Below are 20607 nucleotides of genomic sequence, written 5' to 3'. Positions count from 1 at the left end.
GTGATTATTGGTAAATTTGAAACCGGGGGAGCGCAGGATGTGAAATGATAATGTTTGCTTGATGACAGGAACAGGAAGAAATGTGCACTCAAATGCCCTCTTATCCACTCCGTCTTAAGCAAGAAGGCTGTGGTTGTCACTCTGTGTGATGCAAGTAAACACAGTGGCTGCAAAAGGCCACGGAGGCTTCATGTGAGCCAAACTTCATTCAGTGTCCACAATCTCATGGTAAATATGGTTACATATGTAACATCCTGCTTTGTTACATACCCTTTGTCACACGGGTGTTTCCCAGTATGTTGTGTCTTGTGACTCGCAGCCAGAAGATGATTAGTAATTTTTATTGATAAATAAACTGAAATGATGTAACAACATAAACTTGAGACTTAAAGGGAGGGTGTGTACGGGATTTAGTCAGAATATACAAAAGGTGTGTGTGTGTGTGGCTCACTGATGTGGAATGATATACTGTATCAGGCTGTAGACACACACACACACACACACACACACACACACACACACACACACACACACACACACACAATACTTAAACAGTTTTTCCATTACCAGTACCGACTCGACTTGACTCGGTTTGCCTGTGCTCCGTTTTCCATTGTAGGGAGTACCCAGAGATAGTACCCCTCAGTGTAGCTGGTCATCATAGCAATGTCACACACAACTGCTGTGATGTAATATTCAATGCAACACACACGCTAGCGACCAACATACAGCTTTCTCCTTTTTAAATTAAAATGTTTCAACATTCCTCAGAATGTAAAGACAGACAAGCGGTATGAAAACCTTCCAGCTGTGTTTTCCTCTGCCGTTGTTGCTGCAGCGGTCTGTGTGACGGCGGGAGCAGAGGGCTCTGTGAGCGGGCGGCTGGCCGACCTCGCGAGCTGCTCCCGCGGGTTGGCACAGGCTTCCCCTGAAGCCACTTGCGGAGCTCCTCAACTCCAAAAACTTTCAGGCACATTTTTGTTCCACCATCACTTTTTGTGAAACTGTCAATATTCGAAATCTACACAGCTGTTTTCTCACCTCAAAACTTCTCAGAAGTGGATTTAGTGATGAAATAATGTGTGAAAATTGTAAAATATAAAACTTTCTGTCGCTGGCCTCTGTCAGGCGCGCAATGATGATGCAGTGAATAGTGACGATTCTCTCTGACCAATCAGCAGTCTGCCGTGTTTTCACGTCCCATTTTAGTATCCCTCAGCTCGCTTGGAACGTCGGCAGAGGTGATAAGTACCTGGTAGCAGGTACAGGTACAACTTTTTCGCAATGGAAAACCAAACAAAGGCGAGTAGAGTCGAGGTGAGTCGAGCTGGTACCATACAGTGGAAAAGGGGCTTTAGTTAGTGGAATCAGTTAATTCATGGTCTTGGTTGTATTATGGGAGTTGTTGACTATGAAAAATATGCAATATACTGTCTTTTCCTTCCTTTCCTTTCCACATTATGTTCAAAATTGTTCAAATGAATGCAGTACTGCTATATCAGTGTTGTATGCTAGATGGTTTTAGATTTTAAATATTGTTACACCTTTCGGTCCTGTAGGACTGCCACACTAAAGGTATACCATCAGTTTCCATTTGGATCTGACAGTAATGCTTTGCAAACTTCAGTTAGCCATTTTGCGAAAAGCATTGATACGGGGCGACAGTCATTATTTTCATTATCATCTTCATCATGTTGCTTGTTTTGTCTGAATAAATGTTATTTGTTAACACTTTATAATAACCATCAATCATAATAAGGCCGTTAGTTAACGATAAAATAATCATCAACAAAACATTCATATAAACTTGTACATGTTTAATTAGTTAATTAACTAATGGCATATACATGACTTATAACAATTTACATTGAAATAAAACAGAAATGCAGCAAATCCCAATTTGAGAAGCTAGCAGAAATGATAGCTTTGATAATTTCATATCCCAATAATGATACATATCCTGATATAGAACACTGTTTGTAAATTCAACAAATTTTTTTCTGCATCATAAGCTATTTTGGAGAAATCCAACACCAGGAGAAATACCATGATACAGAGTGAACAACGACACAGCAAGTACTGTAACTAATGTTAGCTAGGTTCTGGGTTAGCAAACTGTTGCTACTAACTGCTGCAAAGACAGCGATACAACTCTCCTGCTGCTAGCTAACATCCCAACAACAGCATGTCTTGGTGAACTAGAAAGTAAGCTGAATGTCTGGGGGAAGTCATTTAACGTTACCTGACATATCATGGCTGAAATGGCCGGAGTAACGAAGTTGGTTTTTTATGCCTTGTCCATACAACAGACTTCTGTCTTTGGTGTGATCTCCTCGTTTTTGCTTGGATGGTCTGAGGCCCCATCCACACTACTCCGTTTTATTTTACAAACGGAGAATTAAAACAAATACGATCTCCGTCCACACCAGCGTTTCCGCTGCGTTTTGGAGTGGATCTGCCTACATTAAAACGACTGAAAACGCACAACTAGGACCTGTTCAGGCGCACTGGGCATGCGTGTGCCAGTGTAAACATGAAGTAGATTTTGTTGTTGTTGTTGCATGGATCAATAACGAGCTCGGACTGTTACTGAATGTAACACGGGAGTGTGTTGTCAGAAAACAGACTGGGAGTTGTTGCAAAGTAAACGGCGACATGCACAGTACAAGTGTAGGCAGATGAGTGTTATTTGCACGGTACAGAATATTTTAATAAAAATATGATGTCAAAAACCCGGTCAGTAGCATCGTGTTTCTGCTTTGCAAGACCCAATCAGAGAACCGAGCGTGAGCGGCTGTGTCATTGTTTCTAAAGTCCTCCGTTTTGGCCCGTCTTCATTAAAACGCACTCCGGAGTTTTGAAACGCAAAACGGGGTCGGCAGCGTTTCCAAACTTCTCCGTTTTAGGTCTTCGTTTTCGCTGTTGTAGTCTGGACGGGAGGTGCAAACGTAGCAAAAGGTCTCCATTTTAATTTGAAAACGCAGCAGTGTGGATCGGGCCTGTGTCCTCCTGTTTAGTATTATCCAGTTCTGAGTAAACTTCCCTCTCCTCTATGTTTGTTTATTCTGAATGCAAATTTCTTCCCTGCAACACCGGCAAGTGTGGTAGAACGGACCACAGTGAAGTTTGTTTGAAGTTGGATATTAGTTTTACATTGAACAGTCGACAGACGTCTGTCAGAGGTGTCAGAGGTAGTGTTGTAGTACTCGAGACCGGTCTTAAGACCGCTTTTTGATGATCTTGGTCTCGTCTCGGACTCGACCGCATTTGTACTCAGTCTTGTCTCGGTCATTGAGGACTCTGGATTTTATTTCAAGACCATAAATTTGGGAATAAATTGCTTTTGCATTGTCTGATTTATTTGTTAACGTCCTAACTTTGACTGGATGGAAAACATATTGCTTTGAATGCAACCAATAACCCTACTTAAACATGTGTTGTTCCTGTTAACGACTGTCACCCCTCTCCGCGATGGTAAACATGGAAAGTGTTGAGTAAAGATGCTTACGTTGATTTCAGCTCTTAGTGTTTGTATGTGGGTGTTTTGATGGGAATGTGGATCTTTCAGATCAATTTGAGAAGTACCTATTTTCATGTTTCACATTTTACCGTGCATCATGTAATGTGGAGAAATGGTCTTGGTCTTGTCTCGGTCTCGATAAACTTTGGTCTCGGTTTGGGCGGTCTTGACTACAACACTAGTCAGAGGTGTTTCTCACTGATGAAGAATCCCAGAAGGAGGCCATAGGCAGATGGCCCAAAACCAAAGTCATGGTATGGAGAGAGGGACAGTGGACTTATAGTCTCTTTGGTGAACTGTCAAGTGTTTACCCCCTTAAAATTATATGAACATATAAGAGCCAGGACAAAAGATGTTTGACCAGCTATGTAATTCATTTAAATGATCTAGATCAAATGTTATGTGAAGAACAAAAAGTCTTCTTTTATACCCCATTTTTCTTTGAAGAAGAATGGATGTAGTATGTGGAATGGATATTGACAATTTTTGTACCCAAGAAACTGACATTTTGGAGATTTTGGAGAAGTTTTCCGGAGTAAGCGCTGGTGTACAGTGCATAGGTCATGCTTTCGTTCTTTCATATTTCCTTCTTTCTTTTTTCTTCTATCTTTGCTCCTTGTCTACGTCTCCCTGGAAACAAAAAGAAAACACAACATACATCTCCATCCCCTTGTTTCTATGGCAACACAGCCGTGAGGAGAGAAGATTAGAGGAGCTTTAGCCTCCTCCAACCCTGCTCCACGATGAAAAGCAGAACAGAAAGAGACAAAATGAGAAAAAAGAGAGGACTGGGAGCAGGAAAAACGAGTCGAGTAGAAAGAAAGGAACAATTAAGGAAAGGCCGAGTTGTATAGGACGAGAGAGAGAGAGAGAGAGGAAGGTAGAGGGAGGCCGGCAATAACTGCATGCTCTTGTGCAGGATGGAGTATCTATGGTAACCTCGGCTGGTTATCAGAAAATTGAAGCCCCTTCTGTTTGTCTCCATTCTGCTCTGCCTATTCAAAAACTCAATTTATCTCCTCCTTCAGCACACAATTTCATATTCTGCTCTTTATTTTGCAGTTCATCTGGTTGGTGTGGCGTTTGCCACCAACTCAAGCAAAAACTCGATCAGAAACTCTATTTGGCAGCGTACACGCAAACAGAAAGATGGACAGACAGAGACAGAGGCTGACGTTTACTCTACCAAGGAAATGAGACATCTCGCCCAGAATCAATATTTGCCATGAACGTCGTCAGTAATGAAAATCAGGGTGTGTGTGTGTGTGTGTGTGTGTGTGTGAGTGTGTGTGTGTGTGTGTGGAGGGGAGATGGAAGAGCCAGCTTGCTCTATCAGCTGTGGAGGGAGGTGTAAATAAAAGAATAGCGTGTTTGTTCTTCAGGGGGGGGGGGGCAACAGAGGGAGAGCTGCCTGTGGGCTCTATCGAGAGTGAGATGGATGCAAATAAAGAGAACCACCTGTCTGCTCGACTCCACTGCAGAGGGACGCCAAGGCAAAAGCAGGCGTTCGCTGCTGCTGCTTCCATGTAACTACTCAGATGTGTTTTTGTTGAGCGGAGCCGTGACTCTGTGTGAGTGTGTGTGTGTGTGTGTGAGTGCTAGAGGAGGCCAGAGACAGGCTGTTTATCTGTCTGGAAACGGCAGAAACAGAAGATGAAGGGGGAAGTGGAGTGATACCAGAGTAGCTTGTGGAGGCCTGTTTCTGAGCCACTGACTAGTTTGACGGTCCTAGTTCATTCATATTATAATGATAGGAATTATTTGGATGTCTACCTGTGATGTGATGGATACTATATAATATTTACATTTTATCATATATATGAGCTATATATTTACTAAAGAATGACACATTTTGTTCAGATTCTTCGTAGATATAAATCATTGTAAAAATGAGTAATATCAGTAATTATTTTCTTCATTAAACAGTATTATTACTACTTTCCTTATTGAATTCTTAAGGGAATACATTGTAAAAATCAGGAGAAATCTTTTTCCTTAATGTCTACCTAAGATAAACCAACATAAATCTGATTTGAAATCATACAATGAAGACAGCCCTTACTTTAGATCTTGCCTCATAACATCACATTCAGACCTTTTCTTTAGTATCAGAAGTAATCCCGTGGTGGCTGCATGCAAAATGGACAAGAAAGTTTTTCAGATTTTTGCCCTATACACACAAAAGTCTGTCCCTGACTTACTGAGTGACGAAGTTACAACAATGGTGCCGTTACTCTTTCAGAATAATGAATGAACCAATGCTAGGTTTCGGCCTAGTCTTGTTTGTCAAAAAAACCTCAACAATAGGTTACCATTTTTCTATCTCAAAACAATACTGACCTGCCCATAAGTACAACAAAGAGATCCCCCTCCTAAAGGGATTTGAATGTAAGTGATGGGGAGCGGTTTCAACCTTCTTTGTTAGGCTAATGAAGTAGGGATCTTCAAAAGTTAGTAGTGCTTCCTTACTAAAGCCTAGTTCACACTACAGGATTTTAAGCCCGATTTGCCGCTGGGTGAGCTCGGCCCCAGGTCGTTATGTGTGAACTACTCAACTACGCGTCCAAACGGCTCCCCGACACATTGCCAACACCAGCTAGATATCTAGCATGCCAAATATCTGTGTCTTATGCATGTGCGTATAGCCCGTGCATACGCATGCACACGCCATCTGCTGAGCCCCGACTTGCGCGAGCATGAACAAAGTTTCAAAGCCTCAGGACGTAGATGAGGATTGCCTGCGCCAATTCATTTTGAAAGAGCAATGACCAAAGGGGAAACTCCAACACTCAACTGACCAAAGCTGTAACTTCATCAGTTACTCACTCAGTAAGACTTTTGTGTTTATGGAGGTTCCTCTTTGAGAGTCGTCAGCAGTTTCACTCTGAATCAGTCACTTCAGCACGTATATCAGCCAACAAAACTTTCTTCACTTCTCTCTTCATATCACCCAGTACACTTTTTATATTAATTTAGTCTTTTTTTTTTTTTTTTTTTTTTTACTTTCCTGATATAAAGCTGATGTGTCCCATTATCTGTTTGCAGGCCAAAACACAATGTTTGAAATATTTTATTTCTTAGTGTGCTAAAAATGAGTAATCTTGGATATTCATTGATAGGATATTGACTTGTTTACATTTCAGTACCATAAGTACAAATACTGTATACAACAAACACACTTACAAAGATTTTCTAAGATACTTTTAACAAGCTAGCTCCTAGAATTGTGACTACATTAGTGTGGTCTGTCAGAACTTGACAGCCGCATCCAGATGAAACTTTCTACATTCACTCAGCCCCTGAGAGTTTTGAAAATGAAAATGGCCCTTGAAAAATGAAAAGGAAAAGGGAAAAAAAATGCTCATAAATGTCAGAAAGCATTGCTGCCTAATTAGGGTGCAGCAAAAGCCAGTGCAGATGACGTGTGCAGGGCTCATTTGAGTGGATATACAGTTAATCTCCCATCAACAATAATTGGTACTAAGTCATGCAGTGACGCTAATGTCTGGGAAATCAACTGGTGACTCATTTACTGCCATTTCTGTAGTACTGACAGACACATGTCTTATTATAGGTGCACTGTGGCTTTAAACATCTCTTTTCTGGGGGCTAGAAAGCTTGGTTTCCTTGTGGTTTTCACTGGACCATGTTCATTTTATATGTTTAGATTTTTCTTCTTTTCTCCTCTATTCCTGAGTTCGGAGACTTGTGGTAATTTGTCAGCGCTTTTGTAATCATTTTGAGACAAGCAAACAGTTGTGGGCCTGTTATTCAGTTGCATCTGCTCCCAGCTGTCACAGTGGTGAGACTGGGATCAGAGCTCTGCATCACACCATACTGGGCTTGCTGTCTGTGTGTGTTGACTCAAAGCTACATGAACAATGTCTTTCTAGGTGATGTGTGTGTATTTGTGTGATTAATGGCTTTTGCTAAATTGATTTTCCACTTTGTTTCAGCATTCAGTAACTATTCACTTGGAACTACATCAAATGTCACCACCGCTGATAAAGACTACTCTGTGTACTGTGTAACAGCGTTTGCCATTTTGTTTGGTCTTGTGTGTACCCAGGGCACGATATGTTTCTTTTTGTCTTTCCAGCTGACTGCCAGTAAAAATAATGCCTTTCTGTCCTCTCTCTGTTTAAATATACAGTATGTACTGTAAATGGGCAGTGGCAGACTAATATCCTCTTTCTTTCTCTCTCCTTTCCAGCCCACGGGTTACATGGAGACGTCGTTGTCCTACAGCTCCATAGAAGACCTGCAGCTCCTCTCATGGGACAACGCTCCAAAGTACTGTGTCCAGCTCAGCTTCCCTGGTGGCACCGTCCTGCTGCAGGTAATGGACGTGCCTGCAGTCATCTTAAAAATAAAATAGTGGCTACATACTTAATTCGTTTTTATCAGATCATTTACCTGTTCATTGTACACAAAAAATCATTGTACACATCTGGTCAGCTGTTAATACAGGTAGGAGTAAGGTTTGAAATAAATTTGTGACAATAAAACAAAACCGTAAGCTACCTTGATATTTTTGTAGGCTTGCCAGATGGCTATCTAACAGTTTCCATATATAATTGCTTATTTTGGTTGCAAAAGCAATGGCTACAAACAATATGTTGACAAAGTGCGTTACTCCAATTTAATCAGGTCAATCCGTTGGGTCCAACAAGGGGAAGGGATGAAGTGATGCAGTTTGATTTCTCAACAGGGATGGGGAGGGAACATAAATATTTTTTTAGTCTTGCTTACTTATTCTTTTAATTAAACATATCCTGACATTACCATTAGGGATGCACCGAATGTTCTGCCACCGAAATTAATCGGCCGAAAATAGCTAAAAAAGCACTGTCGGTGTTCGGCCTAATAAGTCAAAAGACTGATAAAATTTTACCAAACAATTACTTGTTACATGTCAGCAGTGTGGAAGCATTTTAGTGTCTAAGAAAGACGCAAAAATCTCTACTGCTGAATTGTCTCCTGTCCTCCATCTGTGGTTGATTTCTAAGAAAAGGCAACAAATGGTCTGACGCGCTTTGAGTGTTTCTGTCACTTGTTTCTGAGAAGATGATTAAGCTAGCTGCATCTAAATTTGGAGTGCACACGTATTAAAGCCTTTATGGTAAATCCACTGAAACGGACAAGAGCGAGCTGACAGGCAGGTTAAAGACTTTATCCTGTTAGTTTGTCTCTTTACAAAGACAAGTGTTGCAGTATGAGAGTGACAACGTCCGGTTTTCAAAATAAGGTGTCTATACAGGATAGAAATAAGATTAATTGGATTATATTCACAGAAAGTATAAAACATATTACATGTGTACATTAAAAGTAAATGTACACATGTGATTTACTTTACTGGACCCTCTCGGGCCTCGAACCCACCCACTACAGTCTCTCCAAACCCTGTGGGGAACACTGAGAAAAAAGCACATTTTGACTATTTAATTTACGCAACGCTAAAAAAGTATTCGGGAAAGTCTTTCATTATACTCGGTTTTGGCCAAGAATTTTCATTTCGGTGCATCCCTATTAATCATATGTTCCTTTATGGCAATATCTGCTCAACTATGTTGAACAATTTTTAAAAGGTTTTTGTAAAATGTGTTTACCATATACTCAAAAAAAATTTATCTATTGTGGTATCCGAAAAATGGATTTATCATATACCCAGCTATTAAGATGTCTATCATGCTTAATTTGATCATCAGAAACGGCTGCCTCTGCATGTTTAGCCCAGAACCTGAACATATTATGCTGTGGTATTCAATTAGGGATATAATCTACAAAGGTCTACAAAGAACAGCTCTGCAAATTACTGGAGTTTCCCCTGGAGAAACAACAAAAGGGGGAGGGTGCCGTTAGAGGGCCTTGAAATACGTGAAAAACCTGGGAAAAGCACATTCAACAGACAGTGGTTGCATCCCAAGTATCTTATTTGATGTTTCCTTTCTCCTCACTTGACCCTGAAGTCGTTGTTGTCTTATTTGTGCTCCGAAGAATGAGGAGGGATCTCTGAGGAGCAATTAATAAGCATACAGGAGAGCAGCCTTCACAGAAGTCTTTTAATGGCCGACACTCCCCCTTAGTAGATGTTAGTTATGAATTGGTTGCTGTGAGGCTCGTTATTCCTGCTTTGAAATGAGTTACATCATGTGTGCAGAAACTCCATCAAAGTCTCTACAGCTGTCAGAGCAGACCGACAGCTGATCCGGCTGTCATCAGCTGCAGCTGTCATCAGAAACGGATGTTGCTTCGCATGGTCCTTCAGAGGAAAGGACATCTCATTTCTCTAAAAATATATTTCCTCATTTCTTCTCTCCTCGCATGAGAACGTCCCAAGTCTCTTTTAATTGCATCCACGTTTCCCTCACTTGCATGTTGTTGTATCCCACCAGCGATCCACGGAGAGAGGCAAGGAATGTGACTGAATGGAAATGATGTTAAATGATGTAAAAAGTGTCCTGTCCCTTGTGGTTGTTATGCCCAAGGTGCATCAGCGACAGTGCAAAGGACATAACCGCACGATCCCTGCCTGAAACAGCCAGTGTAATCTGGCAGCAATTCTGGCATTCAGGGGCCAGTCATTGTATCTACTATCATGGATCACAAAAACTTCTAAACCCACTTGTATAAACAGATTAAATATCTGGGGACAAAGTAGAGCACTGCCTGATAACTGAACACTATTTGGTCAATGGCCCATGATTATGATTAGACTGAGATTTGCAGTTCAGTGGGAACCTTGGTCCTGATTGCTCCCTGTTGGGATGTATTTTTACATAAGTAGATTTGTTGTGAATTTGGTTGATATTAATTTTCCATGAAGATATTACATGATGAAAAAAAGAGCTGGACTGGGCTGCCTAGTTTGGTGCCTGTAATATTTCACTTACACTGGACCCTGACATCATATACCTGCTTATCTCTGAGAGACTGCTGAGTTCCTGGGACAGAATCATCTCGACATAAACCAGAGCCACTCAGTGAGCACATTTGGTACCGTTGCCCATTAGCCCAATTACCCCTGATACACAATCCAATCCATTATGGGTGTTGGGGGTCAACAATGTATACCCACCTCCTCAGCTGTGTTTGCTTATGCCTGCTGCCAGCTGTTTGGACCACTGCCGGGTGGATTCAGTTTGTGCTTTGAAGGAAAAGCTCCACTGGTTTCTGTCCACAAGCCAAGATCAGCCAGGGTTCCTGCACAAGTCGTAGAAAACTGAAAAATCTGCCAACATACTGGTTAGGGCTATGGCAACCAATTGCTCATCCATACAAACTATGTAGCTGCATGGTGTATGACAAAGTAGCGATTAAAAAAAACACTGACACATATGATTAAAACATTGACGGAATCATTTCTGCTCGAATTGGCTCATGTGATTGTATGCTTCCTGTGGGGAAACAGTAGATGAATGTAGGCCAGATTATCGTCATGGATTTCTTTCTAAATTGCTGCATCACTTCAAAAAGTCACTTTTGGCTAATAATAACCAATGCAATGTAGTTCCATTTTCATTATGAATCAACTCAGTCAGCTTCCTTACTAAGTTTGTTAATGGTGGTTTATTGACGTCTGTTACGTTTGACTATTTTGTGACAAAAGAGACCCTGTGCAGTTGGTCCTCAATGAATTACTTGTAAGTGCAGGTCTTTCTCTCACATCGTGAAATGGAGACCCGTTAGCAAGAGTTGCAGCATAATTTAAAGCAGACTAGAATGACAAGTCTCAGTTTCAGTATATCTTGACACAGTTTTAATATCTTGATATCTTGCAAGAAAGTGATCCAAACAGAGAAACTAATCATTTATCTGCTATCTCACTGAAAATAGTAGGCTACATACTGTACTGAACATACTGTTCCTTCTACTCTAGGTCTATAACATGCACTATTTTTTTCTCTAAATACACACCGCGCCTAGACTGGTCTGACCTTAAAGTCATTACTTTGTTTTGCTGGCGATCAGTTATTTTACTGTTAACAAACATTGGGACGGGTAGTAAAAAGTGCAAACACACAGGAAGCAGATGGGGAGAAGGGCAGCATGTTGTCTGGTCCTGGCTGTTTGTTTTGAAGACAAAGTTGATTTTTAAAGTCTCTCTGCAGTTGTTGTCATTTCAATTTACAACGTAGTGTATCTGTGGTGTCGCAGAAGTCAATTTTTAAGAACACGTCAATTCATTTTTCTCCCCTTCTTGCCTCTGCTCCTCTGTGTAAACCACGTTTTGTATAAGTAGGTGTGTCTCTCAGTTCAAATATTGTATTAATATTTATGATTGAACGCCTGATTGGCTGATAATGATCGGTATAGCATACACCAGACTCCAATAAAAAGCACACTGTTACCGGTAACAAACAGTCTGTCAGAGATGATACACAGCATGCCACCAAAAGTGATCTGGTGTAAAAATATTTGATCATGTGTTTAAGCGTAAGAGTGGGAAACCTTAGCAACAACAGATGTCAGTCATTGGTAACCTGATAATATAATGAATGTTAGTTCGAAGTTACACATCTGGTTGCTGTGTTTAGAGAATAAGAGAACAGTTAAATCTCTCTGTACAGCTAATAGCTTAATGTTTTGGAGGTAATAAATGAAATGTGCATGTGGTCAGACTGGCTGCATCCAGGTATCTCTGTGTATTCACACACTGACCTAATATGGGTGTGTCAGGCTTGGCTGGGAATTAATTTAATATGATTAATACAGCATTAAAGGAGGCAGCTTAGTGGACTAATTGTTCATTTTAAAGTTACACTTATTTCTGTGTTCCCCTAAGGCCCTGAAAGCCTGTTTTCTCATTGAGCTTTGTGTGAACCGATACGAACGCATTTTCTGCCACAGTTAGAACACTTTGGTAATACACATGTTTTTCTGTGTTTCTTGTTTTGTCTGTGCTCTTCTCACTCCGGGCAGGGCCAAGCTGCAAAACTGATACTCATTGGTCATATACGTACACCAATCAGAGTGTAGCAACGTTTGAATTTAAATTTGATGACCGGCTCTTTGCTTATAGTGCCAGGTCAAAAAACACCCACACAGTCCAAAAATACTTTGCAACCAAGTTTTTAGGGCCACCTGGGTTTCAGCAGAACAACCTGTAAACACTGATATATTATCATCTTACATAGGCCTTGTGGTGAGTGAGTTAATAAAAAAAAAAAAAAAACTTGTTTACGCAGCCATTCGACAGGAAACAACATAACATTTATTTGGATGTGTTTTCTGTCCATCTGTTGAATGTTAGTCCAATATTCACTCTCCTTCAAGTTCTGTTTTGCTCCACCAACTCCTGAGAAAAATACTTGGCTCTTTAGATGTTTATGCTCCACTGTGTTCATCTTCTGGTTTGTCAGTGTGCTCTTTGGTTCTGGGCAGGTAGTTACGGCAGGTTTATCAGTATTTTTTTTTTTACTGAAAACAGCTGCCTACTGCTGCTGGGCACTGGATTGATGAGAGCAGTGAGAGTGAACCACACAGTAAAGTTTGTGGGCTAATAAAACGGGTAAAAAACAATGAAACACTCAGTAGAGCTGAGGGGAACTGGAGAGGCTGGTGGTAATTTTCTATTTATTCACTACAAGCAAACACTGTCACTTTACACATAGTCAATTGACCTATTGTTAAGAAATAAATTATATTAATTAGTGCAACTTTAATTTTTAGAATTTATCCTGTTAAAGCCCAACCATCATTGTTTAATTTATTTTTCATTTGGCGAGCACTGCAAAGTGCTTTGCATGTAGTAACTGTATTCATGACTACTGTTAAACCTCCACAGCAGTCACTTACTGGGCCGTTTCAAGGTGAAATTACCACACTGAGTGTGAGTAACCAGACATAGTTAGAGAGAGGGGGCTGCATCTGTAAATGTCAAGACTATGACAATGTACAACAATTTTTTCAATTAATGTTGAATTACATTGTTACATAAACTGAACGTTTATTTTTTTAAGCTTTTTCAGGATGCAATCTACTTAGCCAGTGTCATGAAGTCCTTGTCTGTGGGTTTGCTTTCTATTACTTGAGATCCGATTTAACAAATCGTTTGTGTTGCTCTGCACGGATGTGTGTGTGCTTCATTACAGGCTGCAAACAGCTACTTAAGGGACCAGTGGTTTCACTCCCTGCAGTGGAAGGTAAGGTTACAGTTTGTCTTGAACTGTTAAATGATTTGATTCATCTGCCCCATTAAAGCATCATGCTAAGGCCTTGAACCCCCCCCCCCCGACACACACACACACACACAGCATTTTAGTACTATATTTTAGCACATCCATTGAAGTTTAATCACGAAACCATCATGTGAATGCACCAAAAACTATTTTATGTTGTATTTAAAATTCTTCTCACAGTCTGACACGCAATTTTATGGCAGAGCCATATATCAGAGCTCTAAACCTGTCAGTAGTACAGCCATGCGGTGCTCACCAAGCAAAATAATGTTATACAAGGAAGTATGCCTGAGGTACTTCAGAGTGGTGGAGCTCACAGTAACTTCCTATGGTTTAAAAAAAAAAAATTCTTCTGTGTTTTATTTCCTCCACACTCAACACTTTCTCAAGCAATAATCAAAAGCTTTTGCGTAGAAAGACCTGACACATATAAAAGGTAGGTAGACTTTACACAGCTCTGATTCTTCAAACATTTCCTGTTTGTGTTTTTTTCACTGCACCATTTTGTTTGAAAAAGTCCATTGCAACCCAACAAGCATTTGATTAATAGAATAGTGACATGAAACAAGCCCAAAACAAGAACACAAGGTGTTGAAGTGCTGGTTTCACAGACCAAATGTTATTGTATTGTATGTAAATATATTCCAAACGCTAGGTAGTCAATGTACTACCCCCTGTATTACAATGTTGTTCCTACAGAAAAAGATCTACAAGTATCGCAAGGTCCTGAACAACCCGAGCCGCTGGGATGTGGTGCTGAAGGAGATCAGAGCGCTGGTAGACATGGCTCTGACCTCACCGCTGCAGGACGAGTCCATCCACCAGGCCCCCCTCCACATCATCTCCACCCTGCTGGCTGAGGTAGCAACACAAATACACTCATGAGTATATTACTACTGAGGACATGGTGTCTCCCGCTGTTTCTTCATTGTTCCTGGAGTCAGAGTCCTGGTCCGAGCTGCTGTAAATCACCTCGGTACTTTATTCCCTGTCGTCAAACTGGCTCCATCTGTCTTGGAGGCTACTGAGCCTGCTTGCACGGCCCCGGCTCTGGTGCCCATTCCGGCCTCAGTCAGCTAATAGTTAATTGTACAGCTAACTGAGCTAACTAGCGAACAGCAGTTTGCAGCAGTTATGGCCTGATATGTGATATGCTTTTGGAGTAAGGATTGAAGAATGGGAGAGTACCTTCAGTTCTTAAGTAACTTAAGTAAACATTCGAGGCAAGTGCCTCTTAATTCTACTGAAGTAAAGTACGGAGCCCCAAAGTGTTCAAAATTAAGGAAAAATACATTATGAAATAAATAATCACATAAAGAAATGGTATAAAATATATTAATGAACAAATCATTCAAACACATCCTTATTATTCCAAAATGTTATTTTATTATTCTAACAGACTTCACAGAGTTTTATTTGCGTTCATTTCTATTTCTTTGTAGACAAACACTGTAGACATGGCGATGGTACCGTGGATGTGCCTTTGCTGTGGGTTCAATTCCCATTGCAACACATCCACTAATGTGTCCCGGAGCAAGACACTTAACCCCTAGTTGCTCCAGAGCGTGTGACATGTATAGCAATTGTAAGGCGCTTTGCATAAAAACTAAATGAAAAAATGGAAATGTAATGTAACAAAGGAGAAGTATTCCAGGGAAAGTGTTTGAATAGTCTTGATGTGGCACTACACAGTATCATCACACAGTGCCATGGAATATCAACCACTATTTATTGTATTGTAAACCTAACTCTTACCTAATCTTGACTCTGAACCCAAATCTTAAAGGGAAACTGTGGTATTTTTTTAACCTGGACCTTATTTGCTCAGACACAACTCCAGGTGAAAATAGAGTCCTGGTTGAAAATACCAAAGTTAATATAAACGTAATCCCGTATAGAACGTTTTTATGATGTGAGGACATTTGCTTACAGCATGACACACAGACACAATACATAATGCCTAATACATTTATTTCCTCCCTAAACTCCTCTGGGTTTTTTTTTCTCTTCTTCTTCCCGGCAGAACTCTAACCTCAGCACTCAGGATCATGAGAACATCATAGTGGTGAGTGTCACTATAAATTGAAATTTTATGTCAGGCTGAAGTTAATAATTAACGCAGTTGAGTCCGGCCTCATGTTGTTTTGGTCTTTAAACTGAAGGAAAATATAGATTTCCCCTGATGGATTTGTTCATGCTACACTTGTGGATTTGTGTGTTTTCGATTGTTGCTGTCGATGCCCTGATTGTGGTATCTGAGTGGAACAGAAGAGTTTGATGCTAAGAGAGGTTCTGGTGTTTGTGTAGCTCACCTGTGGGCTGTTTTTTACAAGGCTCCTGCACCTGACAGATCTATACTAGTGGCTCCCAGCCAGTGTAAATAAGAGATAGGATATGGAAGTGTTCATCTGTTCGTGTGTGTGTGTGTGTGTGTGTGTGTGTGTGTGTGTGTGTGTGTGTGTGTGTGTGTGGATGTTCAGGCCATTGCTCCACTTCTGGAAAACAACCACCCACCACCTGACCTGTGTGAGTTCTTCTGTAAGGTGAGATGATGTGCTACAATCATAACCTGACTAACACATAGTTTCAGTAGTAAAGAAAGTAGTTTCGAGCTTATAAAAGTGCTTCCTGTTGATAGTCATTCCTGTGTGTTGCAGCACTGCCGGGAGCGACCACGGTCGATGGTCGTGATTGAAGTGTTCACTCCTGTGGTCCAGAGAATTCTCAAACATAACATGGTGAGAACGGCTGCGTTCAAGAGCTGCACTGAGCATTCAGTAGTAGAAATGAGAATAAGTGATCAGTTCCAATTTAGTCCTGGCTCCACTCTGCTTGATTCCTGTTTTGATGCCTGGTTATTGCATGCAATTTTATCCATCCATCCATCATCAAACGCTTATCCTGTGTACAAGGTCGCGGGATGCAATTTTATGTTTTTGGTAATTTATGTGAACATGCTACATCCCTTCAGTGTAGAAGAAGAAGAAGAAATGCACCCAGTCCACCTGATGAACTACCCAAAACCTTAAAAACCAAAATAAAAACTGGATGTTGTGATATTTATTAGACAGAGCCAGATTAACAAAGTGGGGGCCCCGCAGGGGCCAAAATTGAGCTGCGGGCTCTTAATCAGCCCCTCACCCGCCATTTTGTCAACTTTTATAAAAGTTAAAAACATTTTTGTTTCTGTTTTACTGTTTGAGCTGTAATGTTTTTTCTTTTCTATAGACAATATAAAACATGTATGTATTCTGTTCTACCCAACAATGAATCATAGAGTGATTGAAAAGGAAATTGATATATCAGATCAAAAATGAAATTAAAGTAAGTAATTTTTGTGGCTAAATTGTTAAGGCACCAACCATGAGGCGCCACATCACTTTGATTTCCTGTCATATATCTAATTCTAAATCTAAAATTCCTCAAAACTAACTAAACCAAACAGAGATTGGAAAACATTCACTTTTCTGGATGTAACTTTCAAGTTCTGTCTTTTCTCTCTCTATTTTTTAACTTGTTTTTGTGTGTCTGTTTGGCAGGATTTTGGAAAGTGCCCTCGACTTCGTCTCTTCACTCAGGAGTACATCCTGGCTCTCAACGAGCTGAATGCTGGGATGGAGGTCGTGAAGAAGTTTGTCCACAGGTGAGAAACTGTCAAGCACAATAGCATAGAGATCTACAAGTGACAATAGATGCTACTAAGAGCAGCAATAAATTTTAGTAAGAGCTAATAGCACGTATGGCATCGATGAGACAAATACCTAGGGAAAGAAGTAAGAGTTAACAAAATAGTCCAATCAATACAAGAGAACTGTAAGGGGAAAGAAGAAGAAGAGCACAGGAAGTGCATGTTAGGGGTGAGAGGTCTTAATCTTATGTTATACTTTACAGCATTTTCCCACACCAGCCTAAGACATTTGCACAGTACTATACTTGATGGGTTTCATACCCAAACTATTCATCATGTGCTGTGACAAATGCTGAACCTTCAGTAGATAGTTCTGACTATGGTATCTAACCTGCACCTATGTGTTGCAGCATGCACGGGCCAACAGGGCAGTGCCCTCACCCACGTGTCCTGCCAAACCTGGTTGCAGTGTGTCTCGCTGCGATTTATTCCTGTTATGAGGAGTTCATCAACAGGTCAGTCATACACATCCACACACACACACACACACACACACACACACACACACACACACACAGTAGCTTCTCTTCTTTTTCCCGAACATGATGTGCCTCACCACCTTCACATTTGATCTTGTCAGTTTTTCGCCTCTCCCTCAGCTTTATCTACTTACCTTTCTGCTCGTGTCCGGACATCTTGTTTATATGACCGCTGCAGTTTGAGCAGCTCAGATCTGTCGGGCCTGAAGGTCAGCAGCATGGAAGGCTAGACAAGCGACAGCTCCCCTGGGGTTTCATGCTGCCACACTACTTGCATACAAAACGCTACCTGCGAGCGCTCTCCATTGTATAATGTATGCACATTCCTGACAATATACTCAAAAGTGAAGTGAAATGTTATGTTGTCTTTACACTAGAGATAGCTCCCTCCATTGTAGTTTATTTATTGACAGTGTTTATGTACTCATCTAACACCATGTTTTAGTAATGTATTGTAATTTACATACATTATATCAGTAATGTGAAACTATCTATTATCTATCTATCTATTATAGGAAATTTAATTATGTGGACAATTTATCAGAAATGAGTTCCAATGATAACTTTGAGCCATATTCCCTTATATGTACAATGTGATCCTGTATATTCTTTGTAACAACTCTCTTTATAAGAGAAATATATATATATATATATAAAACTCAGATCAAAAATGAATCTAAATAATCTAAAACTAATTAATCTAACAGCACAACCCTGCAATAAATCTAACCTTTATGAAGGTTTCAGTGTTCATTGTTTCCCATTTTAGAGATGTGGTGATTCAATGTTGTGGTCATTTTGGAGGCGGTGGTTTGTGCTCCTGTTGAATTAATAAATGTTAATGAAGGTAGAATATATTGCATTGTATTAGACTGCAATAGTTTACTTGATAATAAACTGGCAAGTGAGTGTAAGTAAACGTTCCTGAATTGCGTTCCTGAATTAGTCAGAGCGAAAAGTGCACAAGTAATTGGGTCTGTGGTTACTAATTTTGTTTCCCACAACAACATTGTAGATTCTAATCCAATACACATCTTTTTGTCAAATTCAGTGAATATCTCCTCACGGTCCGCTAGCTGCCCAGAACGGACAGTGTGCGCACTGAATAAATCCAGTGTTTGTACTCAGACCTGTCTCAGTAAATGGGAAACAAACAAAGTGGCTCAGACCGAGCAACACAGCACTATTCCAGCCATGATGTGTGTGTCAGGTAACGTTAAATGACTTGCCCACATACATTGAGCTTACTTTCTAGTTCACCAAGACATGCTGTTGTTGGGATTTTAGCTGTAGCAGCAGGAAAGTGTGAGTATCGCTGTCTGGAGCTGGTGTGCTGCTCTGGGACCGTCTCGTCCTCTCTGCATGTTAGCGTCACAGCAGCTGTCGCGACAGTATGATAACCCACATCTAAGCTAACGTTAGTTACATTAGTTGCTGTGTCGTTGTTCACTCTTTATCATGGTATTTGTCATGATGTTGGATTTCTCCAGAATCATGTACCCCACCTTTATGAGATGTTTGCTGGGATTTTTGTCAAAGGTGGCCCTAGAAAACATGTCATGTCATTTATGTCCTGAACAAGTATTTAAATATATAAAGATATATCTGGTGTGAGAAAGAAGCTTTTGTCGCAGCAGCCATTGTTTTCTAAGGTTTGACCATTCCACGTGAAACCTGTTTAGTCAGCCGTTGTGGTAGAAGGGTCATTCTTTTGTTTGCCTCTGTCTATTTTCTTTCATTGATTACACATAAAGTACATGATTGGTAATTTCCCGCATCTTGTACGAATCATATGAAGGAAACAGTATAAACAGTAATTTGCAGATGTTACTGGAAGAACAGATTAGACCCATCTAAACTAATTTGCAATGTCCCAGTAATAATGAAAAAAAGAAACACTATCTCCACAGTGCAATGCAAATATACCCATGATTAAATAAAATACAAACAATAAATAGAACTTCATTGAATACATAACTCAGCTATGTTTATTAAGAAGGAGACTGTGCAGATGAGGCCATGTGTTGGTGTTTGTTTGAGGCAGTTGGCTTGTCTCATTATTCTTTAGAGCTCAGATGGGTTTAATAGTGACTATACACAGCATTACAGCTGCCGAAACGGATCCGTAACCTTCTACTTCCACATTTTGCCGCTTTGCAAGATATAATCTTTACATTTGGTCTGGGTATAGTTATTAAATGTAGTACGTTGTTTATGGGATAAATGGCCTCCATCAATCATCAAATATAGAAATAAATATTTTCAATGGAATGAAAAGCAGCTGCCCGCCATTGTATGTACCAACATTGAATCGATCCTTGTGAACCAGCGTAATTGTTGTATTAACTGTTTGTACAACATCTAGGATTTCATTTTTTTAATAGAATTTTATGTCATGAAACCAAATGATTTCAGAAAAATAGTTTTCCATTTCCAAAAGGAAAATCACAGCAGGTATGCTTTTGACCTCATTCCAGTGATTTACATTAAAATGGGCTTGTTTCTTTCTTGTGTGTTCCATAGAGGATTTTTATTGTATGGCATGATGTATGGCATAGGCTTTCCTTACTAATTAGCATCCTCTCCTTGGTTTCTTTTGGCCCAGAGAGGAACCTTCATAGCTAATGTTTTCCAAAACTCCAGCACACAAAGGAGCCATCACTCTGGTGCCCATTTCTCCTGGCTCTTACAACACCCTAACTTTTTTCCTTTCCCTTCTGTCATTACACTTTATTTATA

The 20607-nt window shown here is 40.3% G+C and overlaps 1 protein-coding gene across 2 annotated transcripts in view; it reads left to right on the top strand.

Moving 5' to 3' along the window:
• Positions 1 to 20607, top strand: part of LOC123961634 (c-Maf inducing protein) — a 52190-nt gene that overhangs the window by 16896 nt on the left and 14687 nt on the right. For both annotated transcript variants that reach the window (XM_046037154.1, XM_046037155.1), the window contains exons 2-9: positions 7734 to 7859; positions 13615 to 13665; positions 14401 to 14562; positions 15725 to 15766; positions 16182 to 16244; positions 16359 to 16439; positions 17241 to 17344; positions 17740 to 17844. In XM_046037154.1, coding sequence (XP_045893110.1) covers positions 7734 to 7859; positions 13615 to 13665; positions 14401 to 14562; positions 15725 to 15766; positions 16182 to 16244; positions 16359 to 16439; positions 17241 to 17344; positions 17740 to 17844 — 734 coding nt within the window. The remainder of the gene's footprint in view (positions 1 to 7733; positions 7860 to 13614; positions 13666 to 14400; positions 14563 to 15724; positions 15767 to 16181; positions 16245 to 16358; positions 16440 to 17240; positions 17345 to 17739; positions 17845 to 20607) is intronic.

The sequence above is a fragment of the Micropterus dolomieu genome, linkage group LG22 (assembly GCF_021292245.1).
Source record: "Micropterus dolomieu isolate WLL.071019.BEF.003 ecotype Adirondacks linkage group LG22, ASM2129224v1, whole genome shotgun sequence".
NCBI classification, from domain to species: Eukaryota; Metazoa; Chordata; class Actinopteri; order Centrarchiformes; family Centrarchidae; genus Micropterus; species Micropterus dolomieu.
The sequence above is the reverse complement of the archived record's forward strand: the minus strand, read 5'-3'. Positions and strand labels throughout refer to the sequence as shown.